The following is a 20,031-nucleotide window of genomic DNA, read 5'->3' as shown; positions in this document are numbered from 1 at the left end:
ATCAAGAATGAAGTTTTCATGCATGATTGAATACCCTCAGAATCATGACATTCTCGCTATAATGAGAGACTGTTGCTACAACAAAAATATTAGACAAAATTATACTCTGTTTCCTGCACTTTTCGTTACAGCGAGAGATCAGCGATACCCTTCTCATTGCAGTGGGACTTTTCACTGCAGGTGAGACAATCTTATCCACTTCTTTCGCTACAACGAGAAACTCTTGCTATAGTGAAAAAGCTTCAGAATATTCTAATTTCACCATCTTATTCTTGCTATAGCGAGACCTATCTCATTATAGCGAGAATCTTACATTCCTAACACTTCAAAATTCTTCTAACATCCCATCACATTCATATTTATCATAACAATGCAATTATAATTGCTATAAAAAATTGGAGTGACTCAAAGAAAAATTAGAATGTTGTATTGGAGCTTCAAGATGCAATTGATGATCCACCTATTTAATGCACAAGGTTACTTTCTAGTATCTACTAAAGAATTAGAGTAGATGGTTCTTTTTCTTGAATTTTACTGTTAACAATTCTTATGTTCGAAGCAAAGTGTTAGCAATTGCAATATAGCTATATGTGAGCCAACAAACTTTCAAGAAGTTGCTATGGACCAAAAATGGTTAGATGCAATGCAAGAGGAATTTTCTATGATTGAAAGAAACCAAACCCAAGAACTAGTTCAAAGACATCATGATAGAAATCATGGGGATGAAGTGGATGTTTCAAACAAAATTCAATCCCAATGTCCCTTTAAACAAGTACAAAGCAAGGCTTTTATTATGAAGAGCTATTCCCAAATTTTTTAAGTTTATTTTGCATATACTTTTGTTCCAGTAGCAAGACATGACACAATAAGGTTGTTACTTGTCACTATTGCATAAAAATGGTGGCAAGTATTTCATATGAATGTCAAGTCAGCCTTTCTTAATGGTTCTTTGAAGAAGGAGATTTATGTTGAGCAATCAAAATGTTTTGTAATTAAAAATCAAGAAGATAAGGTTTACTTGCTAAAAAAGGCTCCATACAACTTGAAGCAAGTCCCTAGAGTATGGTATAATAAATTAATGATCATTTGTTGAGCTTAGACTTGCGAAAGAGTCAATATGAAGCTACACTTTTTGTCAAAGTAGGTTGATGCTTATAGTTTAATAATTTTTTTGTATCTTGATGATAGTTTTGTAACAAGAAACAACCTAACACTAATTAAGGAATTCAAACAAGAAATGAAAGACCTCTTCAGGATGACTTATCTTAATCTTATGACCTATTTTTTGGACATGAAAGTCATTCAAAAGAAGAATGAGATTTTAGCTCAATGAATACATTTACGTTCCTATGAATCAGAAGGATAAATTTAAGGAGAATAGAACTAATAAAGTTGATGATTCCATTTTAAAAGTTTGATTTGGTGCCTAATGTATCTTATAGCTACAAAGTTAGACCTCTTATTTTGTATGAGCTTATTATAAATATTTATGCATTATTCTAGTGAACTGTACTTGAAGGTAGCAAAGAGAGTTATAAGATATATCAAAGAAATCATCAACTATGGAGTCAAGTACTGCAAGATAAAAAACTTTCAAATTATTCAATTTTTTTAATAGTGATTGAGCATGTAACTTTGATATAAGAGAGTACTTCAAGATATTACTTTAGTATGAGTTTAGGAGCTTTATTAAGATATACCAATAAGCAACAGGTAGTAGCCTTGTCAAGAGCAAAAGCTGAGTTTATAACTTAATCAAACTATTCAGGTAGTTTTGAGCATGAAGCAAGATCAAAGCACTACAATTTTTATTGACAATCAAGCAACAATATCTATATCTCATAATCTTATATTTAATGAAAAGACAAAATATTTCAGTGTCAAATTATTTTACTGCAAAACTGAATATCAAGCTGCTAATTTGTTTATCAAAGTCTTTTTTATTAAGTTCAAGTTTTTGAGAAAGAAACAAAGAATTTGCAGCCTCTAAGGCAATAAAGAGTGTTGAGAATATCTCGTTAATACTTACAAAGTTGTTTTAAGTTTGAATAAGTTAATATTATAATTTGTCATTTAACTGTTAGTAAATAATTTTTATATTATTTAACTTGTTCCTAAAATAATAGAGCATTATCTTTGTTTTTGTTGTTTTTAAATGTATTTAAATACAAGTACTTCACAATAGTCGCTAAATTACATTTGATCAATTTCTCTATTACATTCCTAGTTGAATAAAACAACACAGGTGTTAAAAAAAATTATTAATCTACAGTTTTATTATTTATAGAAACACACAAAATATATCTTAAGTAACACTGGAAGACACTGCACACCTTTAGGCTTCTCTAGTTAGAGAAGCATTATTCACAGAGAACGAATTTTGGCATTTGTTAGAATCTAGAAAAACTATTTTAGCTGTTGGCCATTCATCAATTCACATGAATTGGCACCTTATGTTGTACCCTCTGATCACTACAGAAAGGGAAATGAAGTAGTTGGAATTGTTGGATCATTTTCTTTTTATTAGCTTAAATAAGGTTTTGATGCCATTAAAAACTGTAATTAGTTTATTTCATCTTTTAATATTTTTTATTTTGTTAAATAAGTCTCTTAAAAAATAGTTTTTTCATATAATACTTTTTTGTATTATGTATTTATATAACATCTAATTTATATCATAATATCATATATATTTGATGTTAACGATAATGTCATTTATATTTTTATATTCTTAAAATTTAATTTTATAAGCTAAAATTTCATTTAAAAATATAAAACAAATATTATTAATGACACGTCTTATTTATATTATATTTCAATAAATAACATGAGTGAACTTAAATATTATGTAAATAAATAACGAAACAAAATAATAAATTACCTAGAAAGGATAAAATGGAATGAAAAATAATTTGAGAGATTAAATTAAAAGGGAGGAACCAGACCTGAGAATTTATCATTAGCTTTACGAAAATTTCTGCTATGCATCTATATTGCATGAATTTCATGTACTTCAAAAGGTACTTTGCTTTGGAATTAAGAACTTTGACATTAGAATTATATATTCTCAATCTAAGATCCCAAACAAAAATTAGACTGTTCTAACACACTATGTTGGACTACTCAAATTCAATACGAATGGGGGACCATAGGAACTGTGAGTTCATCAGCAGAAAACCTCCGAGTTTACTCTCCATACTCTTTCTTGTCTTTAACTTTAAATTGTCGTTTGTCAATTCCTGTACCACGCCGTGTGGACCATACTGCAATCCATTATGTCATGTGATTCTCACATGGCATCGGTGATTTTTCAATTACTATGTCATCATTGCTTCAAGCATTCAGATTTCCTGCTCTACTCTTCAAGTCGTTTATATGTGAATCTAACAAATGCACATTGCTATTCCTTTTGTTGCTGATATCCTAGTTAATCATTTTGTTTTGTACAAGAGTGATTTTATTTTGTTTCTTACTTTTGAACAGCTAAAATTTGATGCTGTATACAATTATTTTTATTTTTTACTTTTTAACATTCCTGTGTACAGATCTCAAAACATTTTTGGATATCCATATACCTCTATGGAAGTGTTTCAAAACAGTAAAATTAGTTGATATCTTCACCATGTACCATGTCTAGTGCTCACATGGAGTAGGGTAGGAGGAAGCAGTGCAAGGCCAAAAGAAATGTGGCCCCTTCTATTAAAAAACTTTAAACCCTTCAGCATGTGAAGTGTGAAAAGCAGTACATACATAGCTGTGCGTTGTCCTCTGCAATTTCACTTTCCTTATTATTGCCCTTAGGAAAATGGAATCTATCTTGTACTGATAACAACCGACAAATCGAGAGAAACAAAAGGTTTTAATAAATATGGATGCAAAGAGATAATATACTACACCCCTTGCTTACCCCGTGATGCTCACCAAATGCACCAAAAATTAAACTGTCACAAGAAGCACACTGGTTAGTATAGTTAGTTATTTTACTTCTTATATTATCTTTCCCCTACTCAAAAACACACACATTCCCATTTTCCACAACTATTTTGCATCCTTCTATTCATGGCTAGTATCATCAAGCTATTTGGCTATGCCATTTTGGTTATATTGCTTGCCAATTCAAAGGGTGTGTGTTCAACTACTAAGCCGACAATTTCAGCTTCTCCTGGTGTTCTACCTTACGTGACTGCTCCAGATATTTCCTCATTTTTCCCCACCACAAGTGGCAATCAACCAATGAGTTCAGCAGCTCCTTCTGAGGCCGAGGCATCTGCGCCGGCACCGAGTTCCGGTGAATTTGATGGCAAGAAGGCTTCTGATTCAGCTAAGTTAAATTGTGCTGGTGCCATTGTTGGTATTCTGCTATGTACTTGTGCAGAGTTATTGTTTTAGCATAATTATATACTATGGTACTTGTCTTAAGGAGGTTGTGAATTTTACCCACTAGAGTTAGTGTTGTTCAGTGGTTTCTTTGTTGCTTGCTTAACATACTTGATAGATTACTTATGCTGAATTCAGCAATTCTCCTTTGTGTTCTTCGTAATTCTAAAGATTTTGTTGCATGTTTGGCAGAACTTTGGAAACTAGCTAGAGGAAATTGAAAGTATTTACTATTTATTATACTGGGTTTATACTATTTATTCTTCGGATCATATTCGCTGTGAAACGCAACACTGCAGTAACAGTGTACTTTGTAAGATGCAGATTTTATTCAATTTCATCAAAATGGATGGGTGATGTTTATCGAGAAAATAACGAGTTACATCTCTTTTAGCAAAAATAGGGTGTTGACGAGTACAATTATCTGTACAACCGAGTATTTCACCGACAAAGGAGTTAGTGCGTCATTGATTTTACGTTTGATAAGTTCGATCTATGTTTACAATATTTTTAACTGTATTCAAACATATATTCAATTGTTTTGTTTTAAAACCTGCTAATAATGTAAAGAGTCCAAAATTACGATTGAGTTTAAAATGGATAGTCAACGATAGTGGATCACGTTATTGAAAAAATCAATAACATAATTAAATATTAAATAATAATTGCATTAGTTTTATATAATTTAAAAATATAATCATATTTTAATATAAAATATAATTAAGAAAGCATATAAAAATGAAATGATAAAATTTACAAATATTTTTTTATATAAATATAAATTATATATTAATTTATAAGAAATGTCATAATAATAAAATATAACTAAGAAAATAAAATATAAAATAAATTAATAAAATAATTTCATATATATATATATATATATTTGTGAAGCTATTTATAAGTTATATTTATATGAATAACATTATTGTATAAAAAATATTTAATTACTTTGAAAGTAAGTTTAGTTTAACTTGTTCTTCTTAATAACCTCATACAATAAATTTTATTCATCTGACCGTTGATTAAAAAATTTCAATAAGTAAATTAGTTTACAAAATTTTATAAGATTAAAAAAATACCTAATCAAAAGATTATTTAATACAAATATTTTATGAAAAGATATAAAAACACGACTTAATTATCCTTTTAGGTCTTAACTTGTGTGTAATTTTCATTATTTATATTTTGCTTTTAAAAATTTTAATTATTAAAATTAAATTTTATAATAATTAATAAAAAATAAAACATAACATATTAATTTATATATATTAAATTAGAAAAAATATACAATATTTAAATAAAAATATTAAATTATATATAAAATATAATAAAGGTTCTTTTCGTTTTATTTAATTATTATATATATTTTACAATTTTTTATAAATAAATAAAATATTATATATTTATTATATATCTTATTAATTTTTTATGATATTTTGATACGAAAATTTTAATTTAAATAATTAATAAATTAAAGAAACTAAATTTAAACCATTGAAATTAAAAAAACTAAAATCACACTCAAAATACAATTAAGTCTAAAAGTATACTATTTTCATATATTTTAATACATTCTATCATATTTTTAATAAAAAATGTTATTTATTAAATTTTTAATCAGGACTAAGCGAGTCCCTTAATTTTCAAGACAATATGGCATAAAATTGAGAAGAGAAGGGCATATGCGTCAAAGCACAAATAGCCTTTGAGAATCCACATACTATATAAACCCTAAACTCTGTTAGGGTTTCGGATTCGCACTTTCCACACCATCCATGGCGTGCACCATCGACTTTCGGTGCCTCGACGAGGGTTTCGGCGGCAAAACCTACAAGCGCAAGAGGGAGCAACAAGCCCAACCACACCACGAAGCCGATGACGTCATCAACGACAACGGTGCCACTTCCATGGTCACCGACGACGCTCTCCCTCCGCCGGCGAAGCGATCGGCGCTACCTTCGTCGGATAACCCGGACAAGCCGACGTTCGGGAGGCCGAGCTACGACGGCGTGATTGCCGGAAGGGTGTCCGGTCGGAAGTGGAAGCAGGCTCGGCAGCGGAGAGCGTCGGCGGTTCAGGTGAGTCGGAAGGGAACGACGTTTGAGGAGAGAGAGCGGCAGAAGATGATAAAGAAGGCGTATAAGGAGAGGATGATGGAGTTGAAGGAGGAGATTCGGTTGAACAAGGTTGAGAAGCGTAAGAAGAGAGAGGAGAGAGAGAAGAGGAAGCAGGAGAATATTATCAGGTCTGGCACCAAGTTCCAGAAGATTACAAACCCTAATACTTTGAAGAAGATCGCTAAGTCTAAGCAGAGGAAGCAGCTTAGAGTTGTTCCTGATGATTTGCTTAAGAAATAGGATGTTCTTTTTTTAATTTGAGTTTTTATATATTATTGCTCTTTTTGATGGAAAATTTTGGGTGTTTAATGAAAAGTTTTGTAATATTTAGATTTTTACTTATGGTTGGAACACAAGTTCTGTGATGATTTTTAATTGTTAATTTGAAGCTCTATGGTTCTAATAAGTAAGTTAGAATTGATAGATAGTCACGCAATTTCCGAATTGGACCTTACAAATTAGATTGTGGTGATTCAGAATGTGAAAATGCATTAAGAAACACACAATTCAGCCATGGTAGTCCTTTTCTGAAATTCATGTTTAGTATTTGACTCACAATTGCAATGTTTTTGGAATTTCTGTGAAATTTTCAAGAATGAATCTGGAGTTTACTTCAAAAGTTTCGACTTTCATGGGTTCCAAATCAGGTTACAGGAAAACTTCCCAAATTGTCTTCTACTTTTGCGAAAAGGAACGTGAGAAAAGAGAATCATAAAATTTGTCCCAGTGACCATTTTGTGAGAGAATTTATTGCATCTGAAGAATAATATATATCTTTGCCTGGCCTGTTGAAGATTGGTATAAATAATTGTACAAATGAAAAAAAAATAAAATGAATGTGTGACATGCCAATGGAAACGAACTCCTTGTACCGTTTTTCTGCTCTTGAGAGAAATTGATGGTTTTTTTTATAGAACAAAGCCAACCTACCAGTAGTCCTTACAGGAGCAAAACCCATCTCTGAAATGATGGAACCTATTTGAATCCCTAACTGTGATTTCCCGATTTACAATCTTGGAGATTACCTTAATGGCTGTGTGACAATCATTACAAGCTCGCAGATTTTTCATAACCAAAATAGGTGATCCTTTTGGGGTGCTAATTAGTGCAAAGGCAATAGCAATGCGTTCACTGTGATATTTTAGGGATTCTACCTTGACTTCCTCATCCACATTGTGAAGGGCACAACTTGAGTCAGGTTTATACCCTTGTTTCTCCATTTGCTCTTCCAGCTCATCAAGCTTCCTCATTATCTCTCTCATTTGGGGGTGAGACTTGTCATTGGCTGAGAACACATGAGTCTTGTGTTTGATTTCAACCCAACTGTATGCTGGGACCTTTCTAACTCCTCGGTCTCTCATGGCCTTCTTCACCTTGCATACGTTGTCCCATTCACCAGCTGCTGCATAGATATTGGACATGCTAACATATGGAGCAGCATCCCTGAGGGCCTTCATATTGAATAGTTGGTCTGCTGCTTTCTTTGCCAACTCTTGGTTTTTATGGATTCTACATGAATTGAGAATTGATGTCCACATTATCTCATCGGGTTCAAAAGGCATACAAGCCATCAAATTTTCAGCCTCATCAAATCTTTCACTGCGACATAACATATCAACTATTGATACATAATGCTCTCTTTTGGGGACAAGTTTATACATTTGAGTCATGGAATTGAAGTACTGTAATCCTTCTTCAATTAGACCGCAGTGGCTGCAGGCACATAAAACGCTAAGGAAGCTAACAGAATCTGGTTGCAGACCTGAATGAACCATTTGTTCAAATGACCTAAGAGTAAGGTCACCGTCCCCATTTTGCCCATGAGCTGAAATCAGTGCATTCCAGGAAACAGAATTTCTCACGGGCATCTCTTGAAACATTTTAAGTGCATCTTTTATGGATCCACATTTTGCATACATGTCAACCAGTGCACTCCCAGAAAACACATTTGAAATGTATCCTGATCTGATTATATGTGAGTGTAACTGTTTCCCCAATGTCAGTGAAGCTAAATTTGCACAGGCTCTTCCAATGCTGGCGTAAGTGGACGAGTCCGCGGTTATTTTGGCTCTTTGCATCTCAATGAATAGCTTTAGGCCATCTTCATGAAGTCCCTTCTGAACATAAGCTGAGATCAGGGCTGTCCATGGAACTGAACTTTGACGAGCAAGATTTGCAAAAATCCTATTTGCTTCCCCAAATTTGTCACATTTAGCATACATGTCAACCAAAGAATTCTCAACCAAAATTTCTGAAATGGCAGCTGTTACAATAGTCTGGCAATGAATTTGCCTACCCATTTCCAGGTTTAAAGAATTAGCAGCAATGCTCAACAAGGTAGCAAACGGGAATTGCCTCCTGTCAAATCTAGTAAACTGTAACTCCCTGAAAAGTACAAGAGATTCATCGACTTTCCCATTCCACGCATGACACGTGATGAGTACATTATAAGAGATACCATCCACCTCTGGCATCTCATAAAAAAATTTCCTTGCTTCAGCAACACGGTCATGCTTCGAATAGAAATCGAGCAAAGCATTAGCCACAAACACATTCCACGCAAAGTTACTCTTCACCACAAAACCGTGAACTTGTTGCCCAAATTCAATATCATCCAACTGTATCCCTGCAGTTAAAACTGCAGCAAAAGTAAATTCCGTGGGCCTAATTCCCAAATCCTGCATTTTGAAAAACAGCTTTATGGCATCATGATTAAACCCCTCTTTGGAGTACCCCGTCAACAATGCATTAAAAGTTACATTATCTTTATCTGGCATAAGGTCAAAGAGGTGACAAGCTAAACTGACATTACGCGTTTTACAATAAGAATCAAGCAACGAGTTGCAAACCATGAGGGTGGAATCATGCCCCAGTTTGACAACATGGGCATGAACTTGAGCTACTTCATTGACAGAGTCAAACTCAGTGAACCCAGATAAGAGAGTGGCCAAGGTGACATGATCCGGAACAGTCTCATGCCTATACATATCGGCAAAGAGACCAAAAGCTTCACGGAACCGACAGTTTTGAGCATAACCACCGATCATCATTGTCCAAGTAACAACTGTGCGTTGAATCATAGTGTCAAACAAGCTCCTAGCATTAGAAAGATTGCCAGAGTTTATGTAACCCATGATCATGATGTTGGTGGATATGGTGTTCTTGTGGGGAATTTCGTCGAACAGTTGGCGGGCTGCACCCAACTCTCCGCGTTGGAGATGGGTCTTCACCTTGAAATTGAAATGGCATGTGTTGGGATCGAAGCCTGTTTTGATGATCGAAGCGTCGAGTTGAAGGTGTCGTTTTGGAGATGGTGGTGGACCCAAAGTGTTGAGGTTGTGGATCGCGTTTTTCCTCGTACATGTTTTAATGTGATTCATTGAAAAGGAAAACAGAGAATGGTGTCCAAGTAAGTGGTAACTTACGAAAAGATATTTAACCTTTTTCGGCGCCAGAGTGTCCCACGTTTGGAATTTGTGGCTTTTTTTTTTTCAAGGTTTAGTCCTTAAGAAACTAAGCAATTAAAACTTAATCATTATCGTTGATTTTTCTTTATTAAGTGTTGAGGTGCCTATTGAAATTTTACCTCAACATTGTCACATGCTAAATACTCAGTATATTATCATCTTAATTGTTAATTCAGTGTTGCCACATCTTAATATACTATTTTGTTGATTATCACATAATTATCTTACTCAATACACCATTATCTTATAGAAAGAACTTGTAAACAAAATGTTTTCAAGCATGTTTGTAAATGGTCATTAGGGTTAATTATTCGTGTTACTTTTACTACTTAGTACTTAATGAGTAGTATTAGTCAATTCAACACTTAACTAACATATATTATTAATTTTTTATTTTTTAATTTATTAGGAATTTTTAACAAAAATTTGAAACCAATTCCAAATATAGAAACGTTTATAAAAAAAATTATTATATTTTATTTTAAAATCAATTCTAAAATATTTTTAATATGATAAAAAAATGTGTTTTAATCATAAAGTCAATTTTTATGGGAGTTTTAAGACCTCAAAATCTTTCATTTTTCAAATCAAACTAAAATTTCAAGGATTCTATGTTTTGAGATCACAAACACTCATCTTATTATCAATGTCAAAACAAATATTTATTTGTTATAACTATGAAATTCTGAAATTTAGAAGTTATTTTAGAATTGAAAATCACTATTCAAAGATTTAATTCTATAAAATTATGATATAATTACAATTGGCAATAGTGTTACCATGTCATCACTATTATTATTATTCATTACTATTGTTTTTACCATTATTATTTGTACTGCCTTACTATAAATATTAGTACCACTAGTTATCAAAACTACCATTGACTATCCTCAGCTACCTTCATCAATATCAACATTATCAATTATAATATTGTCCATATCTTTTGTCTTAAAATAAATATAATTTCCTCGAATTCACTCGAATAACTAAATTATTAAATATCTTATTGAGAACATCTGATTGTTTACGATGGATTTTGTGATTCATTTTCATCCTCTTATTTCCTCTCTCCCTTTTATAATATAAGCTTTCCCTTTTAAAAATTCAAGAGTGATCCATTTATAACTTCACATAAATTAAATCCCGTTTGTATATGCCAAATAAGGTGCACAATTTAGATGTACATGTAGCGATTAGACAATGAGTGACTCAGGTTGAAAGATTACTATTTATGATCGAGTTTGCGAAAGGATAAGGCTTGAGAGTGTCTGGTAGTGTCATGCATATCCATTTATCCATATGAAAGGGTAAGTTTTATACTTTTTCTCCTTCAAACAATTATTTTCATTTGAGTTTATTTCTACAATAATACAAAAAAAAGTATCGAAATCACGACTTTGCATATAAATTTACAGGATTGAAAATCGAATCGATATTATTATAAAGAGTAACTTGGTATTAAATTTTTTTATAATCAATTTAATATTTCTTTTGTAAAATTGTTAATTAATTATTTAGAGAACTAAAATGATGCCACAATATGAGTGATTAAGTGTCATACTCCTTTTTAATATATTATTTCATTTTCAAATTACCGAGAAGACAGGGCTGAAGTTTTCAAAATTAGGCATTATATTACTGTAAAATTTATAGCGAAAATAAAACTAAGTTCAAACTGAAATCCGCGTATTCTATGACTATATACAGTCAATATTACAATCACTGGTAGCTGACATTGATAATGAAGTGGTCATGGAAATAATAGAGTTTCCCCTTTTCTCTTTTCTCTAGTAGACACTCTTCTGATACTCATGTTCACAGAAAGTTCCTCCAAGATCATCACAAGCCTCTGCTCGAAAAACCCTGTAAAACAATTCCGCATCAGATTATAATGCTTACCCACAATTCTGAACTCATATTATCAGTGAAGTTAATAAAATAAGTAAATAATGAAATCAGTTAAGATATGATGTTGGCTATATTAATATTTTTTTACTTTATTTATACATTTCTTCATTTTAGATAAACTGTATCTATTCTCCTATATATTTTTCAAATAGTTTATTTACTATTTTACAAAGTACATATTAAATAAAAAAAATTCAAGTATTCATGATTTTAAAAGTGCAAGAAGTACTTAACAATTTCTTTATTTAATAAAGAATTTACAGCCATAAAATAAAAGTTTAGAATTATTAAAAAAAAAAAAAAAAACTAATGTAAGTGGTAAGTACTGAAGTACTGAATTGGTTTATGGGATCTTACGTCTTTGGATCATTGTACTCAAGATACTCTCTATCAACGTTCTCTGTAGCAACTTTTGGTGTGTCATTCTTAGATTCTGGCTGCAGCTTCACTTCAGGATACATCTCTGCCATACACGCGTCCCCTCCAATAGTTTCGCATGCTTCTGCTGGAAACACTCTGAGAACAACACAAACCAACCCTTTTATCAGTTTCAACTAACTCAGTTTAGTTTTATTATCTTGGAAAAACGTTTTACTGCAGAGGCAATTCTGAATTGAAAAAACTTGAACTGAAGGAGAAGGATTACGAGTATGCAGAGCTGTAATCCACCGTTGATTCTGTTGAAGTGTCATTATTGAAGGTTGCAACTTTGATTGGAGTGTAACGAGGTGAAGAGCGTGGGGCAGTAAATTTGGTAGGGAAGATGGCAAGATGGGAGACACTCTTTGAAGGTGTCAAAGGCACAACGTTGGGGGTTGCAAAGGTTAATGCTGTCTGCATTTTGAAGGGTGTTAGTTTGGGGAAATTGGAGGTTGAATTAGTTTTACGAGGAAGAGTGATTCCACTATATAGAACAGGTTTGGGAACAGTGGAGTGAGATATTTGAGGTTTGGGATAAGGTTGCCTTTTTGTGTTTGGGAATAGTCCTTGGTTTGGTGGGTTCCATCAGCTCAAGATATTTGTGAAACTCTTGGAATCTTTCGATCATTACGATAATATCAGGTTGATTTTTCTTCCGAAGCCAAACACGACAACATTATCTACACTTCAACACATATATTGAGTAGCTTTTACTTTGACTTGTGACTGGACACATTATAATTTTAACCTTTTAAATTAATTTGAGTTTTATTAAAAAAAGAATTTTGAGAAAGTGTTCTTATTACCCATTGGGATCGGAGGAAGGAAAAAAGAAAACATGTGCAATTGTGAGAACGAAGAGATTATTGTGTTTGAAATTTTGACTTTTTTATTTTTTAATATTTTAAAAAAATTATTAAAATAGTATTATTTCAAAACTAATTTTCTGGTTGGAGCATTTTTGTCATCTTATCACTGGTTTTGCAGTGTAATTTTTTTTAATTTAAAAAAAATTGTATATCAAATAGACAAAACTTAAAGATTATGAAACATGTTAAAATGGTAAATGTTAGGGTTTAGAGACAGAATTTAGAAATAAATAAAGAAGAAAATTTGTGTATTAATTATTTATTCACAGATAATAAAATGCTTCCTTCTCTTATTTCAAAGTCATCCCCTAGTAATCAAAACTGATTCCTTAGATAAGGAATAGCTAAACTAATTTAATCCTTATCTCTTCTAAAAAAACTATCCCCAAGCTTATTTTATTCAAAATCTTACTGATTATTGACTTTTGTTCGTACGAGAATAAACTCGCAAAACAATTGACTTCATTGTACTTGTATTCAAAAGGCTTTCATTACGGGTTCGGCTCCCATTAGTAAAGGAATTTCATATTTTCAGTATAAGAAACTTGATTTAAAAATAATAATAAATGTAAGTTTTAAGAAAAATATGTGTTGTCTATGCATGCCACCCTCTTCTCCACTCAACTACGAATGCCAGTGCACCTCAGTATTTAATTTTTCTCCTTTTTCTTGCACTTTTTTTTTAATCAAGTTTGACATACTCTAAATGCAAAATTGTGTGATTTTCATTGTTTCAAAATCTCTTTTGTTATTCTAATACATGAAACTCTTTTAGAAGATATAATTTTTTTACCCTTTTAGTATATGAAATTCTTTTAAAGAAATTTAAAAAAGATTGCACACAGCTGCAAAATTTACGTTGACACGATCAAAAATCATAGACAAAAAAATTGTTTTTTTAATAATTTATTCTTAAAAATATTAAAATAAATAAGCTAAAAAATTGACTAAATTGAAATAAATATTTAAATCTCTACATTAATTTTTGATAATTTCTAATTAAACTCTCACCTTTTAAGATCTAAATCCTATACAATTTTAGTACAAACAATTGTCTGTAATCTATTAATTATCAAAATTTGCTTAAATAAAAATAATTTTTTTTGTTTAAATGAGAGAAAAGGACGAGAGACAGCATGAAGGGGGAGGGAGAAAGCAGAAGGAAGAGAGAATAAAGAAGAAAGTGAAAAGGAGAGGAGAGGAAGAAAGAGGTGAAATGAGTGGATGATTAGGTGAGAGGACAGGAAGAGAGGAAAAAGAGAGTTGGGTGAGAGTGAGGGAGAGGAGATATGGAAAGGGTGAGAGAAAAGGGATAGAGAGCTAGAAGAAAGAAATGGGTGAGAGGGAGAGAGAAAGGGGACGAGGAGATATAACAAAGAGGGGATGAAAGAGTGAGGAGAAGAATTGTTTCATTTTCGTTTAAGTGAATTTGGATTTGCTTAAACAAAAACAAAACTGTATTTTTCGAGCAAATTGCATGCTGCATTTTTTTGTGCAAGTTGCAGAAAATTTGTTTTTCACCTCTTACTTTTAGATTTTAACAATTTAGTAATTCCTTTTAAATAAATATAAAATTATATTTATATTTGTTTAAATTTAATTATATATTTCATATAATATATTAAGTAAAAATTTATTAAATATATGCTATTTAATTATTAAGACACATAAAAATAGATATTTAAATTAATTTAAAAGTGAGTATCGAATATGTGATAATAAATCAATTGTTAAAAGAATTTTAATATTAAGTAAATTTATTTTTTATATATACTTTTTAATCATATGACATATAAATGTGGTGTAATGTATCTATAATGTGTTCAAATAAGTTTCACTTATCTAAATGTGCTACAACTCAAGTATTAATAATGACATATGCCATCATACTATTAACACATGATAGGTGTAAAATTTGGTTTGACTATGTTTGAATTTCAAATTTTCTTAATTTTTTTTTCTAGTAAATAGGGTTTAAAAACCTAAAATTAAACAACCACTCTAGGTTAACTGCTTAGGCCACAAAATATCAATGACATCAAGCCTTAACAATGGTTCAAGGGAAGATGGAGCCTTATCAAAATAACAGTGAGGCAGTTCAACTTCTAGACCTATCCTAGAAAGTCAATCAACGCTTTGATTAGTTTCTCTAAGAACATGGTTAAGTCTAACAAAAAATTATATTTCATTAATGTCCTAATCTCATTAATTACAAAGAAATGGGAGTGATTACAACTTTAAATGTTAACAATCAAGGAAATAAATTTCTTAGAATCACATTCAATTCAAACGAAATCAATTTTTCTATCTATGATAAGATGAAGTCCCCAAAAGATTCCTCATAACTCAGCCAGCAAAGGAGGACAGGGATTGATCGTGAGTGTCACGCTCGGACAACTTAATAAAAATTGAATTGCATAAAAATTATGTAGTAAGAGGTGCAATCCGAGTCGTCTTCCAATGATGATAACGTTATACGATTATAAAATTAAAAGGGGTTTGATATATATAATAACATTAATTAGAATCAAAAGTTAACAAGAATTAAAGATTCTAATCCAAGAATTTAGAAGAACTATGACCACTCTATTATCGGATTCCAAGAAGATGCATCAATCAACAAATTAGTGATTAACATTAAATTTGAATAAAACATCAATTCAAATTAAGCATTCACACGAGAACTCTCATGCATTCAATTAATACATAATTCACTCAAAGTTCAAAAACCTCTAGAACCTAATCAATTTGTGTTAATTTAATTCACCATTGCCATTAATCTTAGATCTCAAACCTGAAAATCTAATTCACACTTCTTCAAGAATTAATTACATACATCAACCGAATAATATGTAATCAAACAACTGCACAATTATCAATCCAAATGAAGAACTTCAATTCGAAATCATAATTAGCAAAAGGAGAATGAAGGAAGAGATGAAACTGAATTTGTTATTGAATAAATTGCGAAACTGATCCTCAAGAGTGTCTCAGTCCTTTTTCAATCCTTGGACTAGATGAAAGTCTAAGCCTCCATTAATAAAGGAAAATGAAAGGTAAAAACGGAAGAGAAAAAGAAGAAGAAAACAAAAACCCTAAAACAAAAACCTAATCTAACCTAACGTCCCCAACTAACATTTTTACAGCCTGCTGCCCTAATTTAAATACAGGCTCCTAAGGGTCAAAACGTAAAACCTAATTAATATTCTCTACTAAATAGTTGTCTTTGGAATCCTTATTTGTTCAAATTCAAATTCTGGAGGGAAAGTTATGCTTGTAATTGCTGCTCAATATCCATGCTGAATCCGTGAAGATATTGTGTGGTATTTTTGGCCATGAAGATTTGTCTAATTCAATTTTTTATATGAAGAGAAATTGTAGCCCTGGATGTTAGCTTCAAAACGTAATTAGAATGGGTTTAAACGGACATCTGTGGACTGAGATATGGCCCAAATACTACACCAAGATAAAAAACCGCGAATGCAGCGCTCTGGCTTATTCCAGACCCAATTTCAGCTTCTTATCATTAGAATTGGGTTCTAACCTCTCATAAGAATTTTGTGCCTTTCTCTCAATTTTCCTACAAATTAAGAATCACAATGAAATGAGTTCTACAGTTCAAGATATAGTCTAGAAACCAAAATAGTATCATAATTTGCCAAATACTGAAAAAATTAAATAAAGCCCAAATAAAATTCAAACATCATAAAATGATCTAATTCAAACCAATTAGGCACAAAAGAGGATTAATGAGCCAGGAATGAGAGGAAATAAGGTTATAAAAATCCAATAAATCAAATTCCCCCACACTTAGCTCTTGCATGTCCTCATGTAAGACACAATCAAGCAAATAAAAACATGTAACCTAAAAATCATAAAGTAATCAAAATAAATAAATTCTCCAATGAATCTTTAGAAGTGCTGAACTTAGGGACACAAGATCCAATAAAGCATCAATAGTTCTACAACAATCAAACATCCAACTCCAAACCTCTCAAAAATGCATGCCAAGCAATATCATTCAAAGTGTATAGATCAAGCATGAAAGATCTCACAAGATGGTGTATATAACCCAACTCTCAAGTGTATGGTTCAAAGTGTTTCACTCAAGTCACCTCAAAAGACAATGCATTATCATAAACTTGTTAATCTTCTACTTCTCCACTACTTACAATCATATGCAAACACAAATCAAGAGGGCTTTATTCAATGGTTGTAATAGGGTTAAGGTAAGGGTAGGGAAATATGAGGATATGACTAGATACAACCAAAGAGAATGGGAATAACATTGGTCCTTAGACAAATCAAGCCATAACACACATTTACTCTCCTTGGACTTTCTTTTCCCTTTATCAAAAATTCCCATTTTCTTTGTAAATTATTATTATTATTTTTCTTCTTCTTCTTTTTTTCTTTCTTTCCCTTTTTTTTTCTTAACATTAATGAAACCAATACACTCCCTATTCTCTAAGGTTAGGTATAACATGATTTTCCACTTAAAGCTTATAATGTACTAGAAGCCAAAGAATGGTCAATAAGGCTAAAAGGGGCTAAACAAAGGGCAAAATGCAAGGTAAGCTATATGGCCAAGTGGGTACAAATTTGAAAGAAATGCCTCTATCATGTTCATAATTGCATATGAAAATTGTAGCCTCAAAGAAGAATCAAAACAAGTTCTAGAATGACAAAATCTAAGAGGGAAAGCACACAAGAAAGAAAAGAATGGCATGAATTTCAACCATCCAAAAATAAGGCTCAAATGCTCACAAAGGTAAAGTCTAACATACTCAATCAAAAAATCAAAATCAAAATCAATTACCCAATTCACATATATCAAGAGGAAGAAGCAAAGATGAAATCATGTAGGAACTCTATCCTCCTTAATGACTAACGCCTTAACTCAATAACTTCCAATTTAACAAAGGAAAACAAAACAAAACAAAACAAAAACAATGCTAAATAATAAAAACCTATTACTTTCCCCCTACACTTCAACTTTACATTGTCCTCAATGTAATGTATAATAGAATTTTAAGTAAAATGTAGTACGGAAAGGGAAAGAGGAACTCCCTAATCAAGCATAAGTGGCCACTAGCAAGCGGACTTCCTCAGTGGTCTCCAAGGGTATGTCCTCAATGGTCTCCAAAATTTTTGTTCTCCTACTGCAAAATTCAGGATTATGCAGAAACACATCTCAAATAATAAGGTAACGTGTAGCATGAAGTGTTTATGTAGCAAAGATGTGTAGCAACTTCATGAATTATCACAACTTAAATGCAAGAGCATTATTGAATGCAGAAAATAAATTGAAAACTTCTAAAAGAAAAAAATAATAATTGTGAGTTGCCTCTCACACAGCGCTCTTTTAACTTCACTAGTTTAACGCCTTATGATCTTTAATTCTAGGATATACTTTTATTGGTAGTGGTTTCAGTTGTATTCCTAGATATTCCTCCTTTTTTTCTCATAAATTTGCAGCACTTCATTTAATTGGAAACATGGAAGAAATAGCCGCGAGAGGATTTCCAGCTGCTTCATGAACTTAATAAGCTTCTCTTCATACTCTTCATTTCCTTGATGTGCAGAACATTGTGTCTTGCTGCTGTACCTAGGCTACTCCCGTGAATATACAATAATGTAATATTTATATTTCAACTGCTCAGAAAATGGCTTTAACTCAAATGCAAGGGGCAGCTTTAGAGAAGAAGGCAGTGTAAAAATTGGAGCTGAATATGCCATGGATGCATCATGATTTACTTTTTCAGAATCTGTAATAACTGCATCAAAATCACCATAAACATATATATATATATATATATATATATATATATATATCAATCTCAACACAGATGTTACATTTTGCAGAATCATTACATGCATCGTAAGTAAAGGAATCAGAATAATTGGCTAAGCTAGGATAATCAATATAATCTGAAAACTCAGCCAAATTATCATCTACTAAATTATCTAACAAATCAATATGGTAAACCGAATGAAATGAGTGAGGAACAATTTACTCAAAATTTTCTATTGCATAGTAGCGGTAGCATGAGGACTAGAAGCAAATTCTGCACTTGCTGGACTGCAATCACTTCCTGGAGCGGTAGCATTAGGATCTTCATCCATTGGTTGTTGCTCTTGAGAGTTTTGAATGACCTTTCCTAATCTCAAGGTGGTGGCACTAACATTCTCTGGATTGACAACTGGTTGTGCAGATAGATTACTAGAACCTTGAAATTGCAAGTGATTTAAAGCAAAAGCCAACTGTCCAATCTGATTTTTCAAGTTTTGTATAGTTGCTTCTATTCTCTGCTGGAAATTCAGATCAAAACTATCCAAGAGCTCAAACAACTTTACTTTGATTTTCATATAAGCAAATGCATCAATGCTCTTTACAAACATAGAACCAGTTAGACAATTTACTAAGAAATTAATCAATGTTCTTTTTTTTTTTTATTTGTCCACGCATCTAACATAATTGAACATCCATATTTTTCTTTTTCTTTTTCACGACTTTTTAACATTTCCTTTATATATTCTAACTCTTTTTTAAGAAGAGGAACTCTACACTTATGATAACTAGGAGGCTTTAGATGTGGACCATAGTTTCCAATAGCTTCAACCATTAATTTGAAACTTTTTGAGTGCAGAATGTTGAAAGCAATTACATTCCTACAATGGAATTGCTATATGTATCATAGTAGTCAATAGTGGCAATAGAGGCCGTAATCGCGGCGGAGCAGGGAGGAGTGACACTTTTCCTCGATGGTAATCCTGTAGCGTCGCGTTTCATGGTAGGGGTAGTAGAAAATTGCAAAAACAGCGGCTAGAGTGGCCGCTATTCCATTCCTTGAAATTTCTGGTTCTACT

At 31.9% G+C, this 20,031-nt stretch overlaps 3 protein-coding genes across 3 annotated transcripts; 1 reads left to right on the top strand and 2 right to left on the bottom strand.

Annotated features, from left to right (window-relative positions):
* Positions 1-6,138: 6,138 nt before the first annotated feature.
* LOC113862769 (coiled-coil domain-containing protein 86) lies at positions 6,139-7,302 on the top strand. Its single transcript, XM_027495957.1, has one exon. The coding sequence runs from the start codon at positions 6,156-6,158 to the stop codon at positions 6,735-6,737; it is 582 nt and encodes a 193-aa protein (XP_027351758.1). The 5' UTR covers positions 6,139-6,155; the 3' UTR covers positions 6,738-7,302.
* On the bottom strand, positions 7,227-9,898 carry LOC113862768 (putative pentatricopeptide repeat-containing protein At2g01510). The gene has a single exon (XM_027495956.1). The coding sequence runs from the start codon at positions 9,875-9,877 to the stop codon at positions 7,424-7,426; it is 2,454 nt and encodes an 817-aa protein (XP_027351757.1). The 5' UTR covers positions 9,878-9,898; the 3' UTR covers positions 7,227-7,423.
* A 1,506-nt stretch (positions 9,899-11,404) lies between these two features.
* LOC113862948 (light-regulated protein 1, chloroplastic) lies at positions 11,405-12,806 on the bottom strand. Its single transcript, XM_027496268.1, has 3 exons — positions 12,519-12,806; positions 12,230-12,388; positions 11,405-11,827 (listed from the first exon to the last, which is right to left on the bottom strand). Exons 1-3 carry the CDS (start codon positions 12,710-12,712, stop codon positions 11,752-11,754), a joined length of 429 nt encoding a protein of 142 aa, XP_027352069.1. The 5' UTR covers positions 12,713-12,806; the 3' UTR covers positions 11,405-11,751.
* Positions 12,807-20,031: the final 7,225 nt, after the last annotated feature.

Source organism: Abrus precatorius, unplaced genomic scaffold (genome assembly GCF_003935025.1).
Source record: "Abrus precatorius isolate BTA unplaced genomic scaffold, Abrus_2018 Scaffold3, whole genome shotgun sequence".
Taxonomy (NCBI): domain Eukaryota; kingdom Viridiplantae; phylum Streptophyta; class Magnoliopsida; order Fabales; family Fabaceae; genus Abrus; species Abrus precatorius.
This window is presented reverse-complemented; position numbering and strand designations above follow the sequence as displayed.